General features: G+C 43.3%; 1 protein-coding gene across 2 annotated transcripts in view; it reads left to right on the forward strand.

The window, feature by feature from the left end:
* LOC110489086 (PH and SEC7 domain-containing protein 2) overlaps positions 1-18,759 on the forward strand; it is a 42,283-nt gene extending 23,524 nt beyond the window's left edge. Inside the window, exons 4-15 of one of the 2 annotated variants that reach the window (XM_021561653.2) lie at positions 8,205-8,402; positions 8,711-8,791; positions 9,220-9,377; positions 13,896-13,954; positions 15,591-15,680; positions 15,861-15,904; positions 15,972-16,165; positions 16,317-16,387; positions 16,560-16,717; positions 17,235-17,379; positions 17,507-17,650; positions 18,008-18,759. In XM_021561653.2, coding sequence (XP_021417328.2) covers positions 8,205-8,402; positions 8,711-8,791; positions 9,220-9,377; positions 13,896-13,954; positions 15,591-15,680; positions 15,861-15,904; positions 15,972-16,165; positions 16,317-16,387; positions 16,560-16,717; positions 17,235-17,379; positions 17,507-17,650; positions 18,008-18,226 — 1,561 coding nt within the window. In that variant the 3' untranslated portion in view covers positions 18,227-18,759. Of the gene's footprint in view, positions 1-8,204; positions 8,403-8,710; positions 8,792-9,219; positions 9,378-13,895; positions 13,957-15,589; positions 15,681-15,860; positions 15,905-15,971; positions 16,166-16,316; positions 16,388-16,559; positions 16,718-17,234; positions 17,380-17,506; positions 17,651-18,007 lie in introns of both variants that reach the window. The other variant, XM_021561655.2, reaches the window with a different exon arrangement.
* Positions 18,760-21,049: the final 2,290 nt, after the last annotated feature.

Genomic DNA, 21,049 nt, shown 5'->3' on the forward strand with positions numbered 1-21,049 from the left:
TGTGTGACCCGTTTGCCTTATATAAACAATTTCTTCACTAGAATCCTTGTCAATGAATTGCATCACAATGGTGATGACAACATCCTATTTCCATCTAGCTTAGTGATCAGGGCCTATTATGGTCCTGTCACAACATGTATGTCGGAGACTCTATGTTCTAAGAGCTTTCAATGGCTATCTATATGGTCTAGTCTAGATAAAGGCTGTCTATATTGTCTAGTCTAGATAATGGCTGTCTATATGGTCTAGTCTAGATAATGGCTGTCTATATGGTCTAGTCTAGATAATGGCTGTCATTATGGCCTAGTCTAGATAATGGTCCGAGGTTCCTACCCTCTATCCCCCTCTCCCCTCCTTGTCTTCTCCCTTTCTTTTTGTCTCCATGATTCCTCAAGATCAGAAGGGTTTAAAAACAGAGGGACCATGTATTGATGAGTCAGACTGGGTGATTAATATCTGCCTGTTTGTGTGTGTGTGTGTGTGTGTGTGTATGTGTGTGTGTGTGTGAGCGTGTGTGTGTGTGTGTGTGTGTGAGCGTGTGTGTGTGTGTGTGTGTGTGTGTGACCGTGTGTGTGTGTGTGTGTGTGTGTGTGTGTGTGTTGTGTGTGAGCGTGTGTGTGTGTGTGTGACCGTGTGTGTGAGTGTGTGTGTGTGTATGTGTGAGCGTGTGTGTGTGTGAGTGTGTGTGTGTGTGAGCATGTGTGTGTGTGTGTGTGTGTGTGCGTGCATGTGTGTGTGTCTGGGCCAGTTATCTATACCTATCACAATGCCACCCACGTCTTCTTCTGCTTTTGGAGGGTGAGTCAGAGATGGTTGGCATCGCAAAACACAACAATAGGGCCAAATAGAAGGACAACACCATAGCTGTACGATAGAACTGGACCTGCCTTTGAATATGACACATCCTTTGAATCTGACTAATATTCTGAAGAGTTACAGTGCCTTCAGAAAGTATTCATATTCCTTAACTTATTCCACATTTTGTTGTGTTACAGCCTGATTCCTAAATATATTTTTTTCTCACACAACAGCACATAACAAGGTGAAAACTTGTTTTTAGAAATGTTTGCAAATGTATTGAAAATGAAATACAGAAACATATAATTTACATAAGTATTCACACCTCTGAGTCAATACATGTTAGAATAACCTTTGGCAGTGATTACAGCTATGAGTCTTTCTGGGTAAGTCTGTCCTGAGCTGCCAGAGCCGCCTGTCAGTCAGGAGCTGCCAGAGCCACCCGTCAGTAAGGAGCTGCCAGAGCCGCCCGTCAGTCAGGAGCTGCCAAAGCCGCCCGTCCGTCAGGAGCTGCCAGAGTCGCCCTTCACTCCGGCGCTGCCAGAATTGCCCTTCACTCCGGCGCTGCCAGAATTGCCCTTCACTCTGGCGCTGCCAGAATTGCCCTTCACTCCGGCGCTGCCAGTCGCCCTTCACGCCGGCACTGCCGGAGTCTCCCGCCTGTCCGACGCTGCCAGAATCTCCCATCTATTCGGGGCCCGCTGCAAGGGTCCCCAGTCCGAGGTCGGCGGCGAGGGGCACCGCTCCAAGGGCGCCACTTAAGTGGGCCAAGACTATGGTGGAGTGGGGTCCACGTCCCACGCCAGAGCCGCCACCACGGACAGATGCCCACCTAGACCCTCCCCTATGGGGTTAGGTTTAGCGGCCGGAGTCCGCACCTTTGGGGGGGGGGGGGGGGGGGGGGGGGTGTACTGTCACGTTCTGACCTTAGTTCCTTTTGTATGTCTCTGTTTTAGTTTGGTCAGGGCGTGGGTTGGGGTGGGCATTCAATGTTTTTGTTCTATGTTTTGTATTTCTGCTTTTGGCCTGGTATGTGTCCCAATCAGAGGCAGCTGTCAATCGTTGTCTCTGATTGAGAACCATACTTAGGTAGCCTGTGCTCCCACTATGATTTGTGGGTGGTTGTTTTCTGTTTAGTGTATGTCACCTTACAGAACTGTTTCGTTTCTTCCATTCACTTTGTTATTTTGTTTTGTGTGTTCAGTGCTAATAAAGTAACATCGACACCACGCTGCGTATTGGTCCGATCCTTCCTACTCCTCCTGAGACGACAAAGAGATTCGTAACACCAAGGGCTTCACTAGAATCCTTGTCAGTGAATTGCATCACCATGGTAATGACAACATCCTGTTCCTTTGTACACCTGGATTGTAAAATATTTGCACATTATTATTTTTACAATTCTTCAAGCTCTGTCAATTTGGTTGTTGATTATTGCTAGACGGACATTGTCTTGCCATAGTTTTTCAAGCCAATTTAGTCAAAGCTGTAACTAGGCCACTCAGGAACATTCACTTCCGTCTTGGTAAGCAACTCCAGTTTATATTTGGCCTTGTGTTTTAGGTTATTGTCCTGCTGAAAGGTGAATTCGTCTTCCAGTGTCTATTGGAAAGCAGACTGAACCAGGTTTCCTCTAGGATTGTGCCTGTGCTTAGCTCTATTCCGTTTATTTTTATTCTAAAAAACTAGAGTCCTTGACGATGACAAGTGTACCCATAACATGATGCAACCACCACCATGCCTGAAAATATGAAGATTGGTACTCTTTGCCCCAAACATAACGATTTGTATTCAGGACATAGTTCATTTCTTTGCCACATTTTTAGCAGTTTTACTTTAGTGCCTTATTGCAAACAAGCATGTTTTGGAATATTTTTTATTCTGTACAGGCCTCTTTATTTTCACTCTGTCATTTAGGTTAGTATTGTGGAGTAACTACAATGTTGTTGACCCATCCTCAGTTTTCTTCTATCACAACCATTAAACTCTGTAACTGTCTCATGGTGAAATCCCTGAGCGGTTTCCTTCCTTTCCGACAACTGAGTTAGGAAGGACCTTGTATCTTTGTAGTGACTGGGTGTATTGATACACCATCCAAAGTGTAATTAATAACTTTTTTTTACCCATCTAGCAATAGGTACCCTTCGTTGAGAGGCACTGGAAATCCTCCCTGGTTTTGTGGTTGAATCTGTGTTTGAAATTAACTGCTCGACTAAGAGACCTTACAGATAATTGCATGTGTGGGGTACAGAGATGAGGCAGTCCTTCAAAAATCATGTTAAACACTATTATTGCACACAGAGTGAGTCCATGCGACTTATTATGTGACTTGTTAAGCACATTTTTACTCCTGAACTTATTTAGGCTTACCATAACAAAGGGGTTGACTCAAGACATTTCAGCTTTTCATTTTATATTAATTTGTAATCATTTCTAAAAACATAACTACACATTCACATTATGGGGTATTGTGATGTCATTAAGGGGTATTGTGATGTCATTATGGGGTATTGCGTGTAGGCAGTGACACAAAGTCTCAATGTAATCCATTTTAAATTCAGGCTGTGACACAACAAAATGTAGCCTTAGGTCAAAAGAAAACAGGCTTTTCTTTGCATCACAACATAACCTATGGGAAAAGACCAGTGAGGGAGTAGCCTAATGGGCTATGTACAGACCTGCATGATCATCAAAGGGAGTGTATACTAACAAGATTTAGGAACATAATTCAGTAGATTCTGTCGCTCCGCCCCTCACATCCTTTTGAGGGAGACCTCCAAGAACCTTATTGAAAAAAAATCTCACATCCATTCACATTATGGGGAACGGCAGTAGGCTACACACACTGTAGTTAGATCATTCTGTGCTCTTAAGCCTGGTAATAACCATGCGGGGCTTCGAGTACCGTTTGTGTAGGAAAAGACTGACGAAATCGGATTGCTTAAGCCTCTTTGGGTAAATACCGCAATCGATCGAATGCCGGATTTTACAGAACACTGCTGGATGATGTCGCGCGTTCCTTGACACTGATCCCAATCCTCGAATGCGGGAGAGAAAATGTGGAAAGAGGAATATGACGTTCATTTCGACTTTCTTCTCGATCTCCTGTGAGTCTTTTCCTCTGGTTCCCATCACAGTAAAATTATTCTGACGTTTTTTTCAGTCAGAATGAGATTGTGCGAGAGTGTGTGCTGTATTTTTAATGAGTTTATTGAGCCGTTCCGGTTTGACACAGCGGTTATAAATCAATTTAACATTGACTTGCGACTATTCAGTATGAATAGTATGAAAATTATGCTACTTTAAGAATAGTTGAGATAATTTTGACAATAGCTTATTTTTCTGTATGGTTTGAACTTTGGCCAGTTTAAACGGTTTTGTAATGCTGATCAATGATCTCTGTTGATCAATGAACCATCTCTGTTGATCTTGCCACATGTTGCTCACTCTCATTGGAGACTGGCAACAAAGTTATTCGACATGCCCCTAGGAACTAACAAGTTACTCTGTTAACTTTAAAAAATATATTTTTTTACAGTGACTATAATTCCTATGCTTTTATCAGTTATTGTCACTGCTGTATAGTGTAGTGCAGCATCAGTGAATGTTGTTATTTTAGAAGTGTTTGTGTTTTGAATAACAGAATGGGACCGAGGGGGCAGTAGGTTATGCATGATCCAGAGTCCTTGGTGTTAATCCCTCACGACATCCTTGCACAGAGGATGTCAGTGAAGCCTCAGGAGATGATCTGTCACAGTTATGAAACACACACACACACACGCACACACAATACTCATAAATAACACACACACACCCATTTACTCACATAATAGGTGTTTTGGACTTTAGTCACATTAACTCATACTGGATGCGTAATTGCAATATTTTGGCAATAGAGTGTGACCCCCACTTACACACCTATCCACACACACATCCACACGCACACACCCCTCATGCCCTTTACCTGACACTCCCTTGCTGGCCCAGGGGTGGATGGCACCCAACACAACTGGGAGAGAGAGATTACCATGTGAGTCACAGGCATGCAGCCTCATGCTCTAACTATACCCAGCGCCAGGGCTTGGGAACACACACACAGGCACATACAGTTTCACTATTAAACATTGGCTGACTATTCAGGACTTAAGGGAAAATCTACTCAAATGCATTTGCAGAGTCACAATGGAAGGTCCATGTGCATTTCACTTTGCTCAAGATAACGTAGCAGAATCCACATTGAGTGGCTGTGAGTCAGGGCTGCATCCCAAATGGCACCCTATTCCCTACATAGAGCACTAGTTTCTGGCCCTGTTCAAAAGTAGTGCATTATATAGGGAATAGGGTGCCATTTGGGACTCTGTGTGTGTGTGTGTGTGTGTGTGTGTGTGTGTGTGTGTGTGTTGGGGGGGGGGGGTGCTTTGCAAACGGGGGATCCCTGGATTGCTGTGACCCACGGCCTGTCATGTTGTTCATTATTCAGGACGTACCATGTTTTTTGTGAAAACACGTGGTAAGACTTAGGCATGGTGTAATGTAGGGAGAAGGATAGGGACTGCATCTGTTAGATATAGAGGAAGACAATGTGTTACTAGAGGCAGGTTTGGGCATAATTCTATCCTTGTGGTACTCTGGCTTTTGCTGACGGCACGCTGTCTGAAGTGAGGGTTGTGGGTAATTGTGATGTAAAGACATCAAACTGAGAGGGGCTGTAATTGTGCCTGCATATACTGTAGCCTCGCGGTTAAGGGCTTTGGACAAGTAACCAAAAGGTTGCTGGTTCGAATCTCCAAGCCAACTAGTTGAATAATCTGTCAATGTGCCCTTGAGCAAGGCACTTCACCCTAATTGCTAATGTAAGTCGCTCTTGATAAGAGAGTCTGATAAATTACAAAAATGTTTAAAAAATAATGATGAATAGAATGTAAGGAGGGCAGTTATTTTGTTAATAGTTCCTTGTTTGTCTCAGGATAGATAAATAATAGTAGATCTTCCTTGTACAGAGGGAGGTATGAGTACCTATTCTAGTTTGGGGTTCTATCCTTGTGAGAGGCTTGTGTTGTGTTCTCGGCACGCTGTTGGCTGCAGTGAGGATTGTGGGTAATTGTGATGGAGGAGACATCAATTTGAGAGGGGTGGTAATTGCGCCCGTCGTCTCTCCTGTCAGGACACCGGGTTCCGCCGCCCGTCGTGACCACGGCAACCAACACATTACCGTGCCGCAGCGTATTGAATTTAGGAAGTAACGCAATTGCTCTAATCAGATTCTGCAGAAAAATGTTAATCATCTATAGAGAGAAAGTTGACGATATCAAAGAGACACACAAAATGATAGGGACACATGGTCTGGTTGAGGCCTGTGACGTTTGTATTTAGTACTATTTCAGTAGTGATTGTTTAGGAGGTTTTATGTGTTTTGGTTAGAGTGATAGAGCTATGTAGGAATGGCTATGTTTCAGATAAGCTATCTTTGTGTCTTCAGAGGATGTTTTATTATTGAATCAGGGTTATATGAGAGAAAGCAATCTTATGTTGATAGAATATCACGCATTCTTATTTATTATCGCATCTACAGTGCCTTGCGAAAGTATTCGGCCCCCTTGAACTTTGCGACCTTTTGCCACATTTCAGGCTTCAAACATAAAGATATAAAACTGTATTTTTTTGTGAAGAATCAATAACAAGTGGGACACAATCATGAAGTGGAACGACATTTATTGGATATTTCAAACTTTTTTAACAAATCAAAAACTGAAAAATTGGGCGTCCAAAATTATTCAGCCCCTTTACTTTCAGTGCAGCAAACTCTCTCCAGAAGTTCAGTGAGGATCTCTGAATGATCCAATGTTGACCTAAATGACTAATGATGATAAATACAATCCACCTGTGTGTAATCCAGTCTCCGTATAAATGCACCTGCACTGTGATAGTCTCAGAGGTCCGTTAAAAGCGCAGAGAGCATCATGAAGAACAAGGAACACACCAGGCAGGTCCGAGATACTGTTGTGAAGAAGTTTAAAGCCGGATTTGGATACAAAAATATTTCCCAAGCTTTAAACATCCCAAGGAGCACTGTGCAAGCGATAATATTGAAATGGAAGGAGTATCAGACCACTGCAAATCTACCAAGACCTGGCCGTCCCTCTAAACTTTCAGCTCATACAAGGAGAAGACTGATCAGAGATGCAGCCAAGAGGCCCATGATCACTCTGGATGAACTGCAGAGATCTACAGCTGAGGTGGGAGACTCTGTCCATAGGACAACAATCAGTCGTATATTGCACAAATCTGGCCTTTATGGAAGAGAGGCAAGAAGAAAGCCATTTCTTAAATCCATAAAAAGTGTTGTTTAAAGTTTGCCACAAGCCACCTGGGAGACACACCAAACATGTGGAAGAAGGTGCTCTGGTCAGATGAAACCAAAATGGAACTTTTTGGCAACAATGCAAAACGTTATGTTTGGCGTAAAAGCCACACAGCTGAACACACCATCCCCACTGTCAAACATGGTGGTGGCAGCATCATGGTTTGGGCCTGCTTTTCTTCAGCAGGGACAGGGAAGATGGTTAAAATTGATGGGAAGATGGATGGAGCCAAATACAGGACCATTCTGGAAGAAAACCTGATGGAGTCTGCAAAAGACCTGAGACTGGGACGGAGATTTGTCTTCCAACAAGACAATGATCCAAAACATAAAGCAAAATCTACAATGGAATGGTTAAAAAATAAACATATCCAGGTGTTAGAATGGCCAAGTCAAAGTCCAGACCTGAATCCAATCGAGAATCTGTGGAAAGAACTGAAAACTGCTGTTCACAAATGCTCTCCATCCAACCTCACTGAGCTCGAGCTGTTTTGCAAGGAGGAATGGGAAAACAATTCAGTCTCTCGATGTGCAAAACTGATAGAGACATACCCCAAGCGACTTACAACTGTAATCGCAGCAAAAGGTGGCGCTACAAAGTATTAACTTAAGGGGGCTGAATAATTTTGCACGCCCAATTTTTCAGTTTTTGATTTGTTAAAAAAGTTTGAAATATCCAATAAATGTCGTTCCACTTCATGATTGTGTCCCACTTGTTGTTGATTCTTCACAAAAAAATACAGTTTTATATCTTTATGTTTGAAGCCTGAAATGTGGCAAAAGGTCGCAAAGTTCAAGGGGGCCAAATACTTTCGCAAGGCACTGTATCTGTTTATGCTTGTCTAGTGAAAAGGTTCTTGAAATTGGAGTTTATAGCTCCCAAATATCCTCACATTCTATGTTTTCATCATCCTGACTGTCAGTGATCATGCTAGGGTTATGTAAAAGACTCATATGAAGGTTGCTCACACTAGGGCACTGTTCTGTGGGGCAGGTAGGTGCTCTACTATACGCTCAATAAGGCTGTCGTGTGTGTCCTCTTCAGTGATGCCAACCTCCTCACGGACGTGCTGTCGGACTCAGAGTCGGAGCTGGGCGGCCTGGAGCAGCTAGAAAGAAGCAGCACGGAAACCCTGGCCAACGGTTGCCGTGCCGACTGCGACGCCGCCAAACGCCTGGCCAAGCGTCTGTTCTACCTGGAGGGCTTCAGACGCTGCGACGTGGCACGCCACCTGGGCAAGAAGTGGGTTTCAGGCACAAACACAAGACCAACCAACCACACACACACACACACACACACACACAAGACCAACCACACACACAAGACCAAACACACACACACACACACACACACACTGTCATTCAGTTCCACATTGATACACATGCATATGTCTCACAGTGTTTATATTGTATTAATATGTATTTTGTATCATCTTAAATGTCACATCTCTTTCTCTCTCTCTCTCTCTCTCTCTCTCTCTCCCAATCCCCCCTTCTCTTTCCCCCTCTATCTCCCCTCCCCCATTTCATTTCCCTCTGTCCATCCTGCAGTAACGACTTCAGCCAGCTGGTGGCGTCAGAGTACCTCAGCTTCTTTGACTTCTCTGGCCTGTCATTGGACAAGGCCCTGAGGTAAGACCAGTCAGCACTATTCTCACATTACTGTTTACAACATATTAGCCTAACACTGATTTCTCTGAGTATAGAGCTGTAGTGTGTCTCTATTTTGCAATACAGTCAACTGTCACCTCCTGGTATACAGTATGCCATGATTTGGGACTGTCTTGAATGCATGTATTAAACACAGCATGCGGATATTTAAAGTATATTAACATGTTTGTATTGCGAGTTACACTGAGTTTGCACTGAATGAATGTGCAATGTACTGTACTAATCTACTGTAGTCTTAAAATTCCATTGACGATTTCCGAACCAAAGTGAGGAAGCTTTTAAAAGGTTGTAGCCTGTAGCCTATATCACTGTGAGGACAAATACACTTTGTATTCTAGCCTGAAAACAATACTGCCTGCTCACTCGTTGGTCTTTGACCTAATTCTCAGGAACTTCCTGAAAGCCTTTCCTCTGATGGGTGAGACCCAGGAGAGGGAGAGAATCCTGGTCCACTTCTCTAAGAGGTTCTGTGTCTGCAACCCCACAGCCCTCGCCCCCGATGGCAAAGACAGATCCAAACGGGATGATGATGATGAAGAAGATGATGGTGATGATTATAATTAGGGTGGTGGGTAGGGTGGGGATAGGGCTGTGGCGGGCATGACATTTTGTCATACGGTTATTGTCTTGCAAATTACTGCCGATCTCAGGGTAATTGACCGTTAATTAACATAAACATGTTTAGCATCTCCAGCAGGCCTCCACTCATACAAGCCGCTGATGCAGCATCACAATAAATCCATCATTTATTTTAGGCAGGCCGAAAGAAGCATTATGATATGAAGATGTGTTTCAGTAGAACAGAATATGAGTTGGCCTACTGTATGTTATCTGGCTGTGCTCCATGCTATAGGCTATAGGCTTGTTCATTTAGCTGGCTAGATACTGTATGTTATCTGGCTATGCTCCATGCTATAGGCTTGTTCATTTAGCTGGCTAGATACTGTATGTTATCTGGCTATGCTCCATGCTATAGGCTATAGGCTTGTTCATTTAGCTGGCTAGATACTGTATGTTATCTGGCTATGCTCCATGCTATAGGCTATAGGCTTGTTCATTTAGCTGGCTAGATACTGTATGTTATCTGGCTATGCTCCATGCTGTAGGCTTGTTCATTTAGCTGGCTAGATACTGTATGTTATCTGGCTATGCTCCATGCTATAGGCTATAGGCTTGTTCATTTAGCTGGCTAGATACTGTATGTTATCTGGCTGTGCTCCATGCTATAGGCTTGTTCATTTAGCTGGCTAGATACTGTATGTTATCTGGCTGTGCTCCATGCTATAGGCTATAGGCTTGTTCATTTAGCTGGCTAGATACTGTATGTTATCTGGCTGTGCTCCATGCTATAGGCTATAGGCTTGTTCATTTAGCTGGCTAGATACTGTATGTTATCTGGCTATGCTCCATGCTATAGGCTATAGGCTTGTTCATTTAGCTGGCTAGATACTGTATGTTATCTGGCTGTGCTCCATGCTATAGGCTTGTTAATTTAGCTGGCTAGATACTGTATGTTATCTGGCTATGCTCCATGCTATAGGCTTGTTCATTTAGCTGGCTAGATACTGTATGTTATCTGGCTATGCTCCATGCTATAGGCTATAGGCTTGTTCATTTAGCTGGCTAGATACTGTATGTTATCTGGCTATGCTCCATGCTATAGGCTATAGGCTTGTTCATTTAGCTGGCTAGATACTGTATGTTATCTGGCTATGCTCCATGCTATAGGCTTGTTCATTTAGCTGGCTAGATACTGTATGTTATCTGGCTATGCTCCATGCTATAGGCTATAGGCTTGTTCATTTAGCTGGCTAGATACTGTATGTTATCTGGCTATGCTCCATGCTGTAGGCTTGTTCATTTAGCTGGCTAGATACTGTATGTTATCTGGCTATGCTCCATGCTGTAGGCTTGTTCATTTAGCTGGCTAGATACTGTATGTTATCTGGCTATGCTCCATGCTATAGGCTTGTTCATTTAGCTGGCTAGATACTGTATGTTATCTGGCTATGCTCCATGCTATAGGCTTGTTCATTTAGCTGGCTAGATACTGTATGTTATCTGGCTATGCTCCATGCTATAGGCTTGTTCATTTAGCTGGCTAGATACTGTATGTTATCTGGCTGTGCTCCATGCTATAGGCTATAGGCTTGTTCATTTAGCTGGCTAGATACTGTATGTTATCTGGCTGTGCTCCATGCTATAGGCTATAGGCTTGTTCATTTAGCTGGCTAGATATGCTTATAAGTCCGGTGCCATTATTTTATAGTAAGAAGAATATAATTGAACTTAACTGAACAAAATAGAAAGGATATTTTTCACATTCCGGAGCAAGTGTGCATATGAAGTGGCTATGTGGAGCGTAAAAGTGATCATTTGAAACAGGTCCTATACGCTAGATTGAGTTATTTGGCAACTTTAGTTGTGAATGACACAAACCTTAGAATGTCAAACATATGGTCTGCATGATGCGACTACAGGCTATTGAGGATTTGAGAAAGTCACATAAAAAGCCTACGCTCTGTTCCTTGCCTCAGGCTGCACAGCTGTTCTCTCTTCAAGTGATCATATTTCACTCATCAAATCAAATGTTATTGGTTGCATACATATATTTAGCAGATGTTATCCCAGGTAAAGCAGAATGCTTGTGTTTCTAGCTCCAACAGTGCAGTTATGCGTACATTTTTTTAAATAAATACAGGCAAATCCCAAAAATAAAAAGAAAGGAATTAAGAAATATAAGAACAAGCCATGTCAGAGTCAGGAATAGACATGTATACAGGGCATTCGGAAGTATTCAGACCCCTTGGCAATTGAATCCATTTTAGAATATGGCTGTAATGTAACAAAATGTGGACAATGTCAAGGGGTCTGAATACTTTCCGAATGCACTGTATTAGAGCTCATAGACCGATATATGAGCCCAAGACTGGAAAAAACGCTGAATTAAAATAATGATTGTGCACGTTATACAATACATAGCCTACCACATTTTGGAGTATAGGCTAGACCAATTATGTATCAAAGACATCTTAAATCTGTGTTTTTAAAAATGTTTTTCTATCATGCGTAGTATGTGGTAGGTAGGCTATAAAGCTATGTATTGTATAACTGCACAATCATTATTTAAATTCAGCGTTTTTTCCAGTCTTGGGCTCATATATCGGTCTATGCGTAGTCATAAGCTCTAATACAGTGCATTCGGAAAGTATTCAGACCCCTTGACATTGTCCACATTTTGTTACATTACAGCCTTATTCTAAAATGGATTCAATTATATTTTTTCCTCATAAATCTACACACAATACCCCATAATGATGAAGCAAAAACAGGTTTTTAGTCATTTTTGCAAATGTAAAAACAAAACATGAAATATCACATTTACATAAGTATTCAGACCCTTTACTCAGTACTTTGTTGAAGCAACTTTGGCAGCAATTACAGCCTCGAGTCTTCTTGGGAATGACACTACAAGCTTGGCACATCTGTATTTGGGGAGTTTCTTCCATTCTTCTCTGCAGATCCTCTCAAGTTGGATGGGGAGCATCGCTGCACAGCTATTTTCAGGTCTGAGACTTGTCCCGAAGCCCCTACTGTGTTGTCTTGGCTGTGTGCTTAGGGTCGTTGTGAACCTTCACCAAGTCCAAACTTCTTCCATTTAAGAATGATGGAGGCCACTGTGTTCTTGGGGGCCTTCAATGCTGCAGACATTTTTTGGCACCCTTCCCCAGATCTGTGCCTTGACACAATCCTGTCTCGGACAATTCCTTTGACCTCATGGCTTGGTTTTTGCTCTGACATACACTGTCAACTATAGGACCTCATGTAGACAAGTTTGTGCCTTTCCAAATCATCTCCAATCAATTGAATTTATCACAGGTGGACTCCAATCAAGTTGTAAATACATCTCAAGGATGATAAATGGAAACAGGATGCAGCTGACCTCAAATTTGAGTGTCACATCAAAGGGTCTGAATACTTATGTAAATAAGATATTTCGTTTTTTTATACATTTACAAAAAATTCTAACAACCTGTTTTTGCTTTGTCATTGTGGGATATTGTATGTAGATTGATGAGATTATATTCTTTACATCCATTTTAGAATAAGGCTGTAACGTAACAAAATGTGGAAAAAGGGAAGGGGTCTGAATACTTTCTGAATGCACGGTATGTGTATGGGGGTTTTTAACTAATCCTCACCTTACGAAGTGCTGCCCATTTTGTTGTGTTTGGCTTTGAAACAACGACCATGTTTTCCACTCAGTTTCAACCTGTTGTTGAACTTCCTTCTTCAAATTGATCATCACAGTGAGGTGAGTTTTTTAAAAGCATGATGATAAGTGTTTGATGTGATTTTTATTTGCGTTTGCATTGATGTCAGAGTGGTTGGAAGGACAATAGAGCTCTGAGTACCAGGCCATTAGCGATGTGAAGGTCGTTAACAAGTTGAGTACTACCAACGCATGTCCAGAGTGCATAAAAGGAGATTGACTCAAAGGTCACGTGGATTATTATTATTTACATTTTTGTACCTATTTTTTCTGATATCCAATTGGTAGTTACAGTCTCGTCCCATCGCTGCAACTCCCTTATGGACTCGAGAGGCGAAGGTTGAGAGACATGTATCCTCCGAAACACGACCCTGCCAAGCAGCACTGCTTCTTGACACACTGCTCGCTTAACCCGGAAGCCAGCCGCACCAATGTGTCGAAGGAAACACCGTACAGCTGGATAAAGAAGTGAGCGTGCATGCGACCGGCCAACCACAAGGAGTCGCTAGAGCGCGATGGGACAAGGACATGCCAAACCCTCCCCTATCCCGGACAGCGCTGGGCAAATTGTGCACCGCCTCATTGGTCTCCCGGTCGCAGCCTGGGATCGAACCCGTGTCTGTAGTGATGCCTCTAGCACTGCGATGCAGTGCCTTAGACTGCCGAGTAGTGTTGAGACTTTGTCAAGTATTGTTGAGATTATTTTTTAGCCTACTTTTAAAATATGCCATTTGAGTCATCCATGACATTTAGATAACATTTAAAAACAATGTTCTCTTCTTCTTCCAACAGACGGAGCCCATACGTTAACCTGCGCCCTAATGCTGCTCAACACTGATCTACATGGACACGTATGTACAGCTCTGTTATCAAACCTACAGTCTGTGAAGATAGATGGAAATCAATGTACAGGCAGGAGCCCCCAGAAATACTCATCAATCCTATTTGACATACAGCAGATCCCTGAGGAGTAGAGCCAAAACCCTGTCTAACATGACTCACGCACCAACACAATTGACGTAGAGAAACCTACTGTCGCGTCGGCTCATTGTATTTATGTATTTTGCTTGTCTGTCTTTAAGAATAAAAATAAAGCCCCCCTTAAGGCAGGCAACACCTGTTTTTGAAGTGATGTGCTACAGCAACAATAGCTTCCCTCTCTGTCTGTCTGTCTGTCTGTCTGTCTTACTCTCTCTCTCTCTATCTGTCTCTCTTCGACCTCTCTATTTCACTATCTCTCTGTTACCCTCCAGCTCAATCTCTCAATCTCCATCTCTGTTCTCCTCTGACCCACTTTCTGCCCTCTTTTTGTCCCGTCTTTCTGTCTCCTACTACTAAATACCGCAGCACTATATACTAACTCTTATCCAGTGTTACTTTAACACACGCTCTCACAATTTAACTCTCTGTTCTTATATGTCTACTAACAGATCCTCTCATGCTTCTAACATACTCTCTCAACCTCCTTCGTTTCTTCTCTTCTCCTCTCCTCTCATTCCCTCTATTCTCCTGCGTTCTGTCTGACCTCTGTGTAACCTCTGGCTGTCCTGCTCCGTAGGTGGTAAGTGGCTTTTAGCACTAACCTCTTCTGTGTCTCTCCATGTACAGTATATCTGTGGTCATAATGTAACCAATCAACCGCATAATGCATAGAATAGAATAGCTAATGCTCTACCTGCACACCACTGACACCTAGTGGTCATTCAGGGGAATTATTCATAGTACTGCATAACATATTCACATCGATTTGCATTTACAGTAGTGTTTAGCCTTGTTAAGATCCACCTACTATAGAAAATACAGTAAACGTCTGAAAAGTTTGTCAATATTTACATTTACTGGTAGGTAGTAAGACTGTGAATCCCAAATCACCCCCTCGCCCCTACCAACCCACTTGGAGGGCCCTCGGTTGTCATATGTTGCTGACAAAACTCCTAGGGTGACTTCCAGAGTGGCGAGGGGATCAATAAACCCATCAACTGTTGTTTTACAAGTTATAAACCTCAGTAACAGTTAAACATTTAATTTGAGGTATAGGCTATTTCATAAGTTACGCGTGTCATTTCTTGAAATCAGACAAACAAATGCATGTGGTTTACAATTAGACCTGCCTCTCCATTATTTTGTATTCAATTGTGCTTAGTCCAAACAAATCATTATTTTAGATTAAATTCTGCAGACTCCAATCATATCATTCTTTTTGGATTAAATTGTGCGAACGCCAAACATATTGTGGTGCTTGTCGGGATAGCACTTCGCTCTGAAGCCTGCAGCCTTGCTGGCATGGCCGAAGTGGTTATCGGAATTAGCCCCTACACCCTCAATAATTTTCACTCCCTAAGCTTTGGGATACTTATGCATAAGGCGGAGGTGAGCAAGAATGCACAAATGGAGGGCTGAGGGTTGTGGGAAAGGGAAGGGAGTGATTTAGGATTCAGCCTTCTGGTTCATTGTCCAGAACAGCCTGCATGTGTCTCTCTTGTCCAGAACATTGGGAAGAAGATGTCTTGCCAGCAGTTCATCAGTAATCTGGATGGCCTAAACGATGACAAGGACTTCCCTAAAGACCTGTTAAAGGTACAGTAATCAATGCTAGGTCAATATTGATGACAACACTTCAACTAGGCTCCTTACTAATGCTTTGTCTTACTAATGTAATATTTGATCAGATTCCAATGTTGGCATTACTCAGAAGTTGATCCAGTTCAATGAGACTTTTTTTCTCTCACCATTTTGATTTCTTTACTTCCTGTTTAGGTGCTGTATAATTCAATAAAGAACGAGAAACTTGAATGGGCAATGTGAGTATCCCTTCTCAGGTGTGTGCGTGTGTGTCCTATGTTATTTCTGATGTCTGATGTATTGCAGTGAGGAAGAGGAGTTCAGGAAGAGTCTATCGGAGCTGGTGGAGGAGCAGTATGAGGGAGGGGGGAAGAGGGGGGTTGCCAGGGTAACGGATGGCAATAACCCTTTCATTGCCATCCCCATCCTACCCAACGCTGTCACCTATAAACACGGTGTCCTGTCCCGCAAGAGCCACGCAGACATGGACGGCAAACGCAGTGAGTATAAACTTGCGCGCGCACACACACACACACATAGATGGGCTTAGGCTAGGTTGGAAGGGAATTTCTTAACGCATAAGTCTTCAGTTATTGGGATTTAAACAAGTTTAGAAATAACAGTTGTCTCACTCCCTCTCCCTCTCTCTAGCCCCACGAGGACGACGAGGCTGGAAGAAGTTCTATGCGGTTCTAAAGGGGATGATCCTTTATCTACAGAAGGTACCAGATACCTCTCCGTTACCATAGAAACAGACTTCTACCACTGCAGTAGAATGCAGCAGTGGTAGCTCAGCTGCGTGTGTGTCACTCTCTCTCTCCCACACACACACACAAACACAGTAGTAGGAGCTCTCTGACGACGTTATATGTGTGTGTCTCCCCCTGTTGACAGGATGAGTATAAGGCTGATGCAGAGCTGTGTGAGGGGGACCTGAAGAACGCTGTGCGTATCCACCATGCGTTAGCCACCCGCGCTACAGACTACAGCAAGAGACCCAACGTCCTCAAACTAAAGACCTCTGACTGGAGAGTGTTCCTGCTGCAGGCACCGTAGGTCCTCTGCTACTCTGGCCTGTAGGGGAGGCCTGTTCTCTCTCTCTGACAGGAGAGTGTCCCTGCTGCAGGCACCGTAGGTCCTCTGCTACTCTGGCCTGTAGGGAGGCCTGTTCTCTCTCTCTGACAGGAGAGTGTCCCTGCTGCAGGCACCGTAGGTCCTCTGCTACTCTGGCCTGTAGGGGAGGCCTGTTCATGGGAACCAGCTACATGTCCTCTAATGCACATTCGGTTATTTTGTCACACAATGATAACTGACTTTCATGATGTACAGAAATGTGGTGTTATTATTGGCATACTCTCTCTCATAATAATGTATGCTATTTAGCAGACGCTTTGTCCATGCATAAATTTTACGTACTAGAATCGTACTAGACGTATTTTACGTCTCTAGAATCGAACACGTTATCCTGGCACTGAAAGCGCCATGCTCTACCTTCTGAACACATACAGACACATACAAATGTCTCTCTTTTTTTCTGTCTGTCTGTCTGTCTCCTTTCTTTCTTTGAAGGAGTGAAGAGGAGATGATGTCGTGGATATTCCGTATTAACCTGGTAGCAGCTCTGTTCTCCGCCCCGGCCTTCCCTGCTGCCATTGGCTCCATGAAGACGTTCTGTAGACCTCTACTGCCCTCCTCCTCTACCCGGCTAAACCAGGTGCACGCAAACACACATTCTCTCACACACAACCACATATATAGCATGGTGCAACCTAAATTGATTGTGTTATGTGATTGGTTGTTACTGGTGCCTGCTGTTTGATGGGTTGCTGTGATTGGTGCAGGAGGATCAGCTGCAGTCCCACGAGGGGAAGCTGAAGCAGATGAGTGTGGAGGTGGAGGAGCACAGGAAGAACCTTCCCTCGCCTTCTCCCAAGAGCAGAGAGTGGGAGGAGTATCGAATCAAAGAGCACTACCTCATATATGAGGTGAGAAGGAGAGAGGCTACAGGTCTTTGGCCTACATCCCTTTGCATAATATGTGTAGTTTATCTTAAGGGAGAAAGGTTGCATCTCTCTTTCTCTCTCTCTGTGTAACTGTTTACATGTGCATAGGTACTGGTATATCTGAAATAGATGGGCTGTTGTTGTGTTATAGTTGTGACAGAATCACGAGATCAATGTCCTATATCCCCTTTCTCTGTGTTTTTGCCCATCATTTGTCATGAATCCTCTTTCTCTCTGTAGAGTGAGCATTGTGTAATAGCTGTGTGTTAAATGAGCCATGTGTGATATATGCATATTTCTAGTCACATCATCTTCATTCCCCTTCTCTCTCCATTGCAGAAGAGTCGGTACGAGACGTATATCAACCTGCTCCAGGCCAAGATGAGGGCAGAGACAGACGACCTGGAGAAGATAGAGGCTAGCGTGATGAGCGGGATTGGGGAGGGCCGAGGGGGGCGCGAGGGATACCTCCGGAAGACCCAGTCCTCTCCTTCCATCAGCCAGCACGATGTCAATGGCAGGGCCTCTGGACGCACTGGCCCGGGCCAGCAGAGTTGAGAGGAGAACCCCCTAAAGAATATAATGCACCCCCCCGTAACTCTGTCCTCTGAGCCAGAGGGCTCTCCCCTCCAAACGCCTGAGAACTGGACCCCCAAATCCTCCCTCCTTCCTATTTCATTGCACAGTAAAGCAGTAATAATTGTTCCAGCTATACAGTATTAATGGTGTTATTTAACCAACAGCTAATTGTCGCTGGCAGTGCTTATAAGAACACTTATAATGGAGAACATGAAGATGTGGAAAAAAGGACAAAAGAGGAGAGAGGACTTACCGGCATAAAGTGCGGAGTGTAGTTTTTTGGTTTGAGGTGGATGGTGGATTTCAGGGTGGAGGGGTACAGTAGCATAGTAGTAGGGCGACAAGTAGCCTAGCAGTTAAGAGATTTGGGCCAGAATCCCGAGCAGACTAGGTGAAACATCTGTTAATGTGCCCTAGAGCAAGGCACTTAACCCATAATTGCTCCTGTAAGTCGCTCTGCATAAGAGCATCTGCTAAATGACTAAAATGTCAAATATACACTACCATTCAAAAGTTTGGGGTCACTTAGAAATGTCCTTGTTTTTGAAAGAGAAGCTAATTTTTTGTCCATTAAAATAACATCAAATTCATCAGAAATACAGTGTAGGCATTTTTAACGTTGTAAATGACTATTGTAGCTGGAAACATATTTTTTTTAATGGAATATCTACATAGGCGTATTCCAATGGCACGTTGTGTTAGCTAATCGCAGTTTAACATTTTAAAAGGCATTAGAAAACCCTTTTGCAATTATGTTAGCACAGCTGAAAACTGTTGTTCTGATTAAAGCAGCAATAAAACTGGCCGCCTTTAGACTAGTTGAGTATCTGGAGCATCAGCATTTGTGGGTTCAATTACAGGCTCAAAATGACCAGAAACAAAGACCTTTCTTTGGAAACTCGTCAGTCTATTCTTGTTCTGAGAAATGAAGGATATTCCATGCAAAAAATTGCCAAGAAACTGAAGGTCTCGTACAACGCTGTGTACTACTCCCTTCACAGAACAGCACAAACTGGCCCTAACCAGTAGAAAGAGGAGTGGGAGGCCTCGGTGCACAACTCTCAACGTCAACAGTTAAGAGTTGCAAAGAAAAAGACATATCTCAGCCTGGCCAATAAAAATAAAAGATTAAGATGGGCAAAAGAACACAGACACTGGACAGAGGAAGATTGGGAAAAAGTGTTATGGACAGACGAATCTAAGTTTGAGGTGTTCGGATCACAAAGAAGAACATCCGTGAGACGCAGAACAAATGAAAAGATGCTGGAGGAGTGCTTGACGCCATCTGTCAAGCATGGTGGAGGCAATGTGATGGTCTGGGGGTGCTTTGGTGGTGGTAAAGTGGGAGATTTGTACAGGGTAAAAGCGATCTTGATGAAGGAAGATTTTCACTCCATTTTGCAACGCCATGCCATACCCTGTGGGCGGCGCTTAATTGGAGCCAATTTCCTCCTACAACAGGACAATGACCCAAAGAACAGCTCCAAACTATGCAATAATTATTTAGGGAAGAAGCAGTCATCTGGTATTCTGTCTATAATGGAGTAGCCAGCACAGTCATTTGATTTCAACCCTATTGCACTGTTGTAGGAGCAGCTTGACCGTATGGTACGTAAGAAGTGCCCATCAAGCCAATCCATCTTGTGGGAGGTGCTTCAGGAAGTATGGGGTGAAATCTCTTCAGATTACCTCAACAAATTGACAACTAGAATGCCAAAGCTCTGCAGGGCTGTAATTGCTGCCAATAGAGGATTATTTGATGAAAGCAATGTTTGAAGGACACAATTATTTAATTTAAAAATCATTTTTTATAACCTTGTCAACGTCTTGACTATATTTCCTATTCATTTTGCAACTAATTTCATGTATGTTTTCACGGAAAACAATGACATTTCTAAGTGACCCCAAACCTTTGAAGTAACTCACACCTTATAGTGAGCCTTCAACAGGTTACTATGGACCATAGAGCATGGAGACTCTCCTCAGTGTATCTGAACAGTAACACACCTACTGTATGGAAGCCGTATGATGATGAACAACACTTACCCAGACTCTCAGAACTGTTAAGATGATCAACTCCTTGCTGTGTAGACTATTATTGATAAGTATGTATTTCTTCTTCCACTTGAACCTGAGCTTCATATATGATATCAGACTGAATGAAAGCACTGTGGCATGTTTTATAACCCTTGTTCTATGTTACTGTCTGGACACCTGTACTGCTGTTACTCTGAGTGGATACTTGTACTGCTGTTACTGAGTGGATACCTGTACTGCTGTTACTCTGAGTGGATACCTGTACTGCTGTTACTCTGAGTGGATACCTGTACTGCTGTTACTCTTGAGTGGAAGCTGAGATGGAGGACATTGACAGAGTATGAGCAGTAATGTTGGTTTGTTGAAGATTTTGATAAAGTGCTTTGAGCATGTGTGTGTATGCGCGCGCGCGCGTGTGTGTGTGTGTGTGTGAGCGCCTGCATACATGAGTGTGTATGTGGTTGAGGGTTGGTCAGTGGACATTGGGTTAAGGTTGAAAGGAAGCACGTCTAACATTAAAGGATCTGTGTTCTGTGTTGGAATGCTTTGATGCAGAAGAAGACGTCTCCCTGAGTTGAAGTGGGCTCATCTTCCTGTCATATCATCAGCAGAGTGCAGATACTACAATCAAAGACTGAAAGACAAAGCAGCAGAACAGGAAGTAGAGGAAGTGGCTGAGCAGAACATAGGGAGAGAGACCAGAGAGAGGACACTAACCCAGCTCTGTCTCTCCAGGAAGGAACCATGGAAAGATGGAGGGAGGAA

This window comes from Oncorhynchus mykiss, chromosome 14 (genome assembly GCF_013265735.2).
Source record: "Oncorhynchus mykiss isolate Arlee chromosome 14, USDA_OmykA_1.1, whole genome shotgun sequence".
Taxonomy (NCBI): domain Eukaryota; kingdom Metazoa; phylum Chordata; class Actinopteri; order Salmoniformes; family Salmonidae; genus Oncorhynchus; species Oncorhynchus mykiss.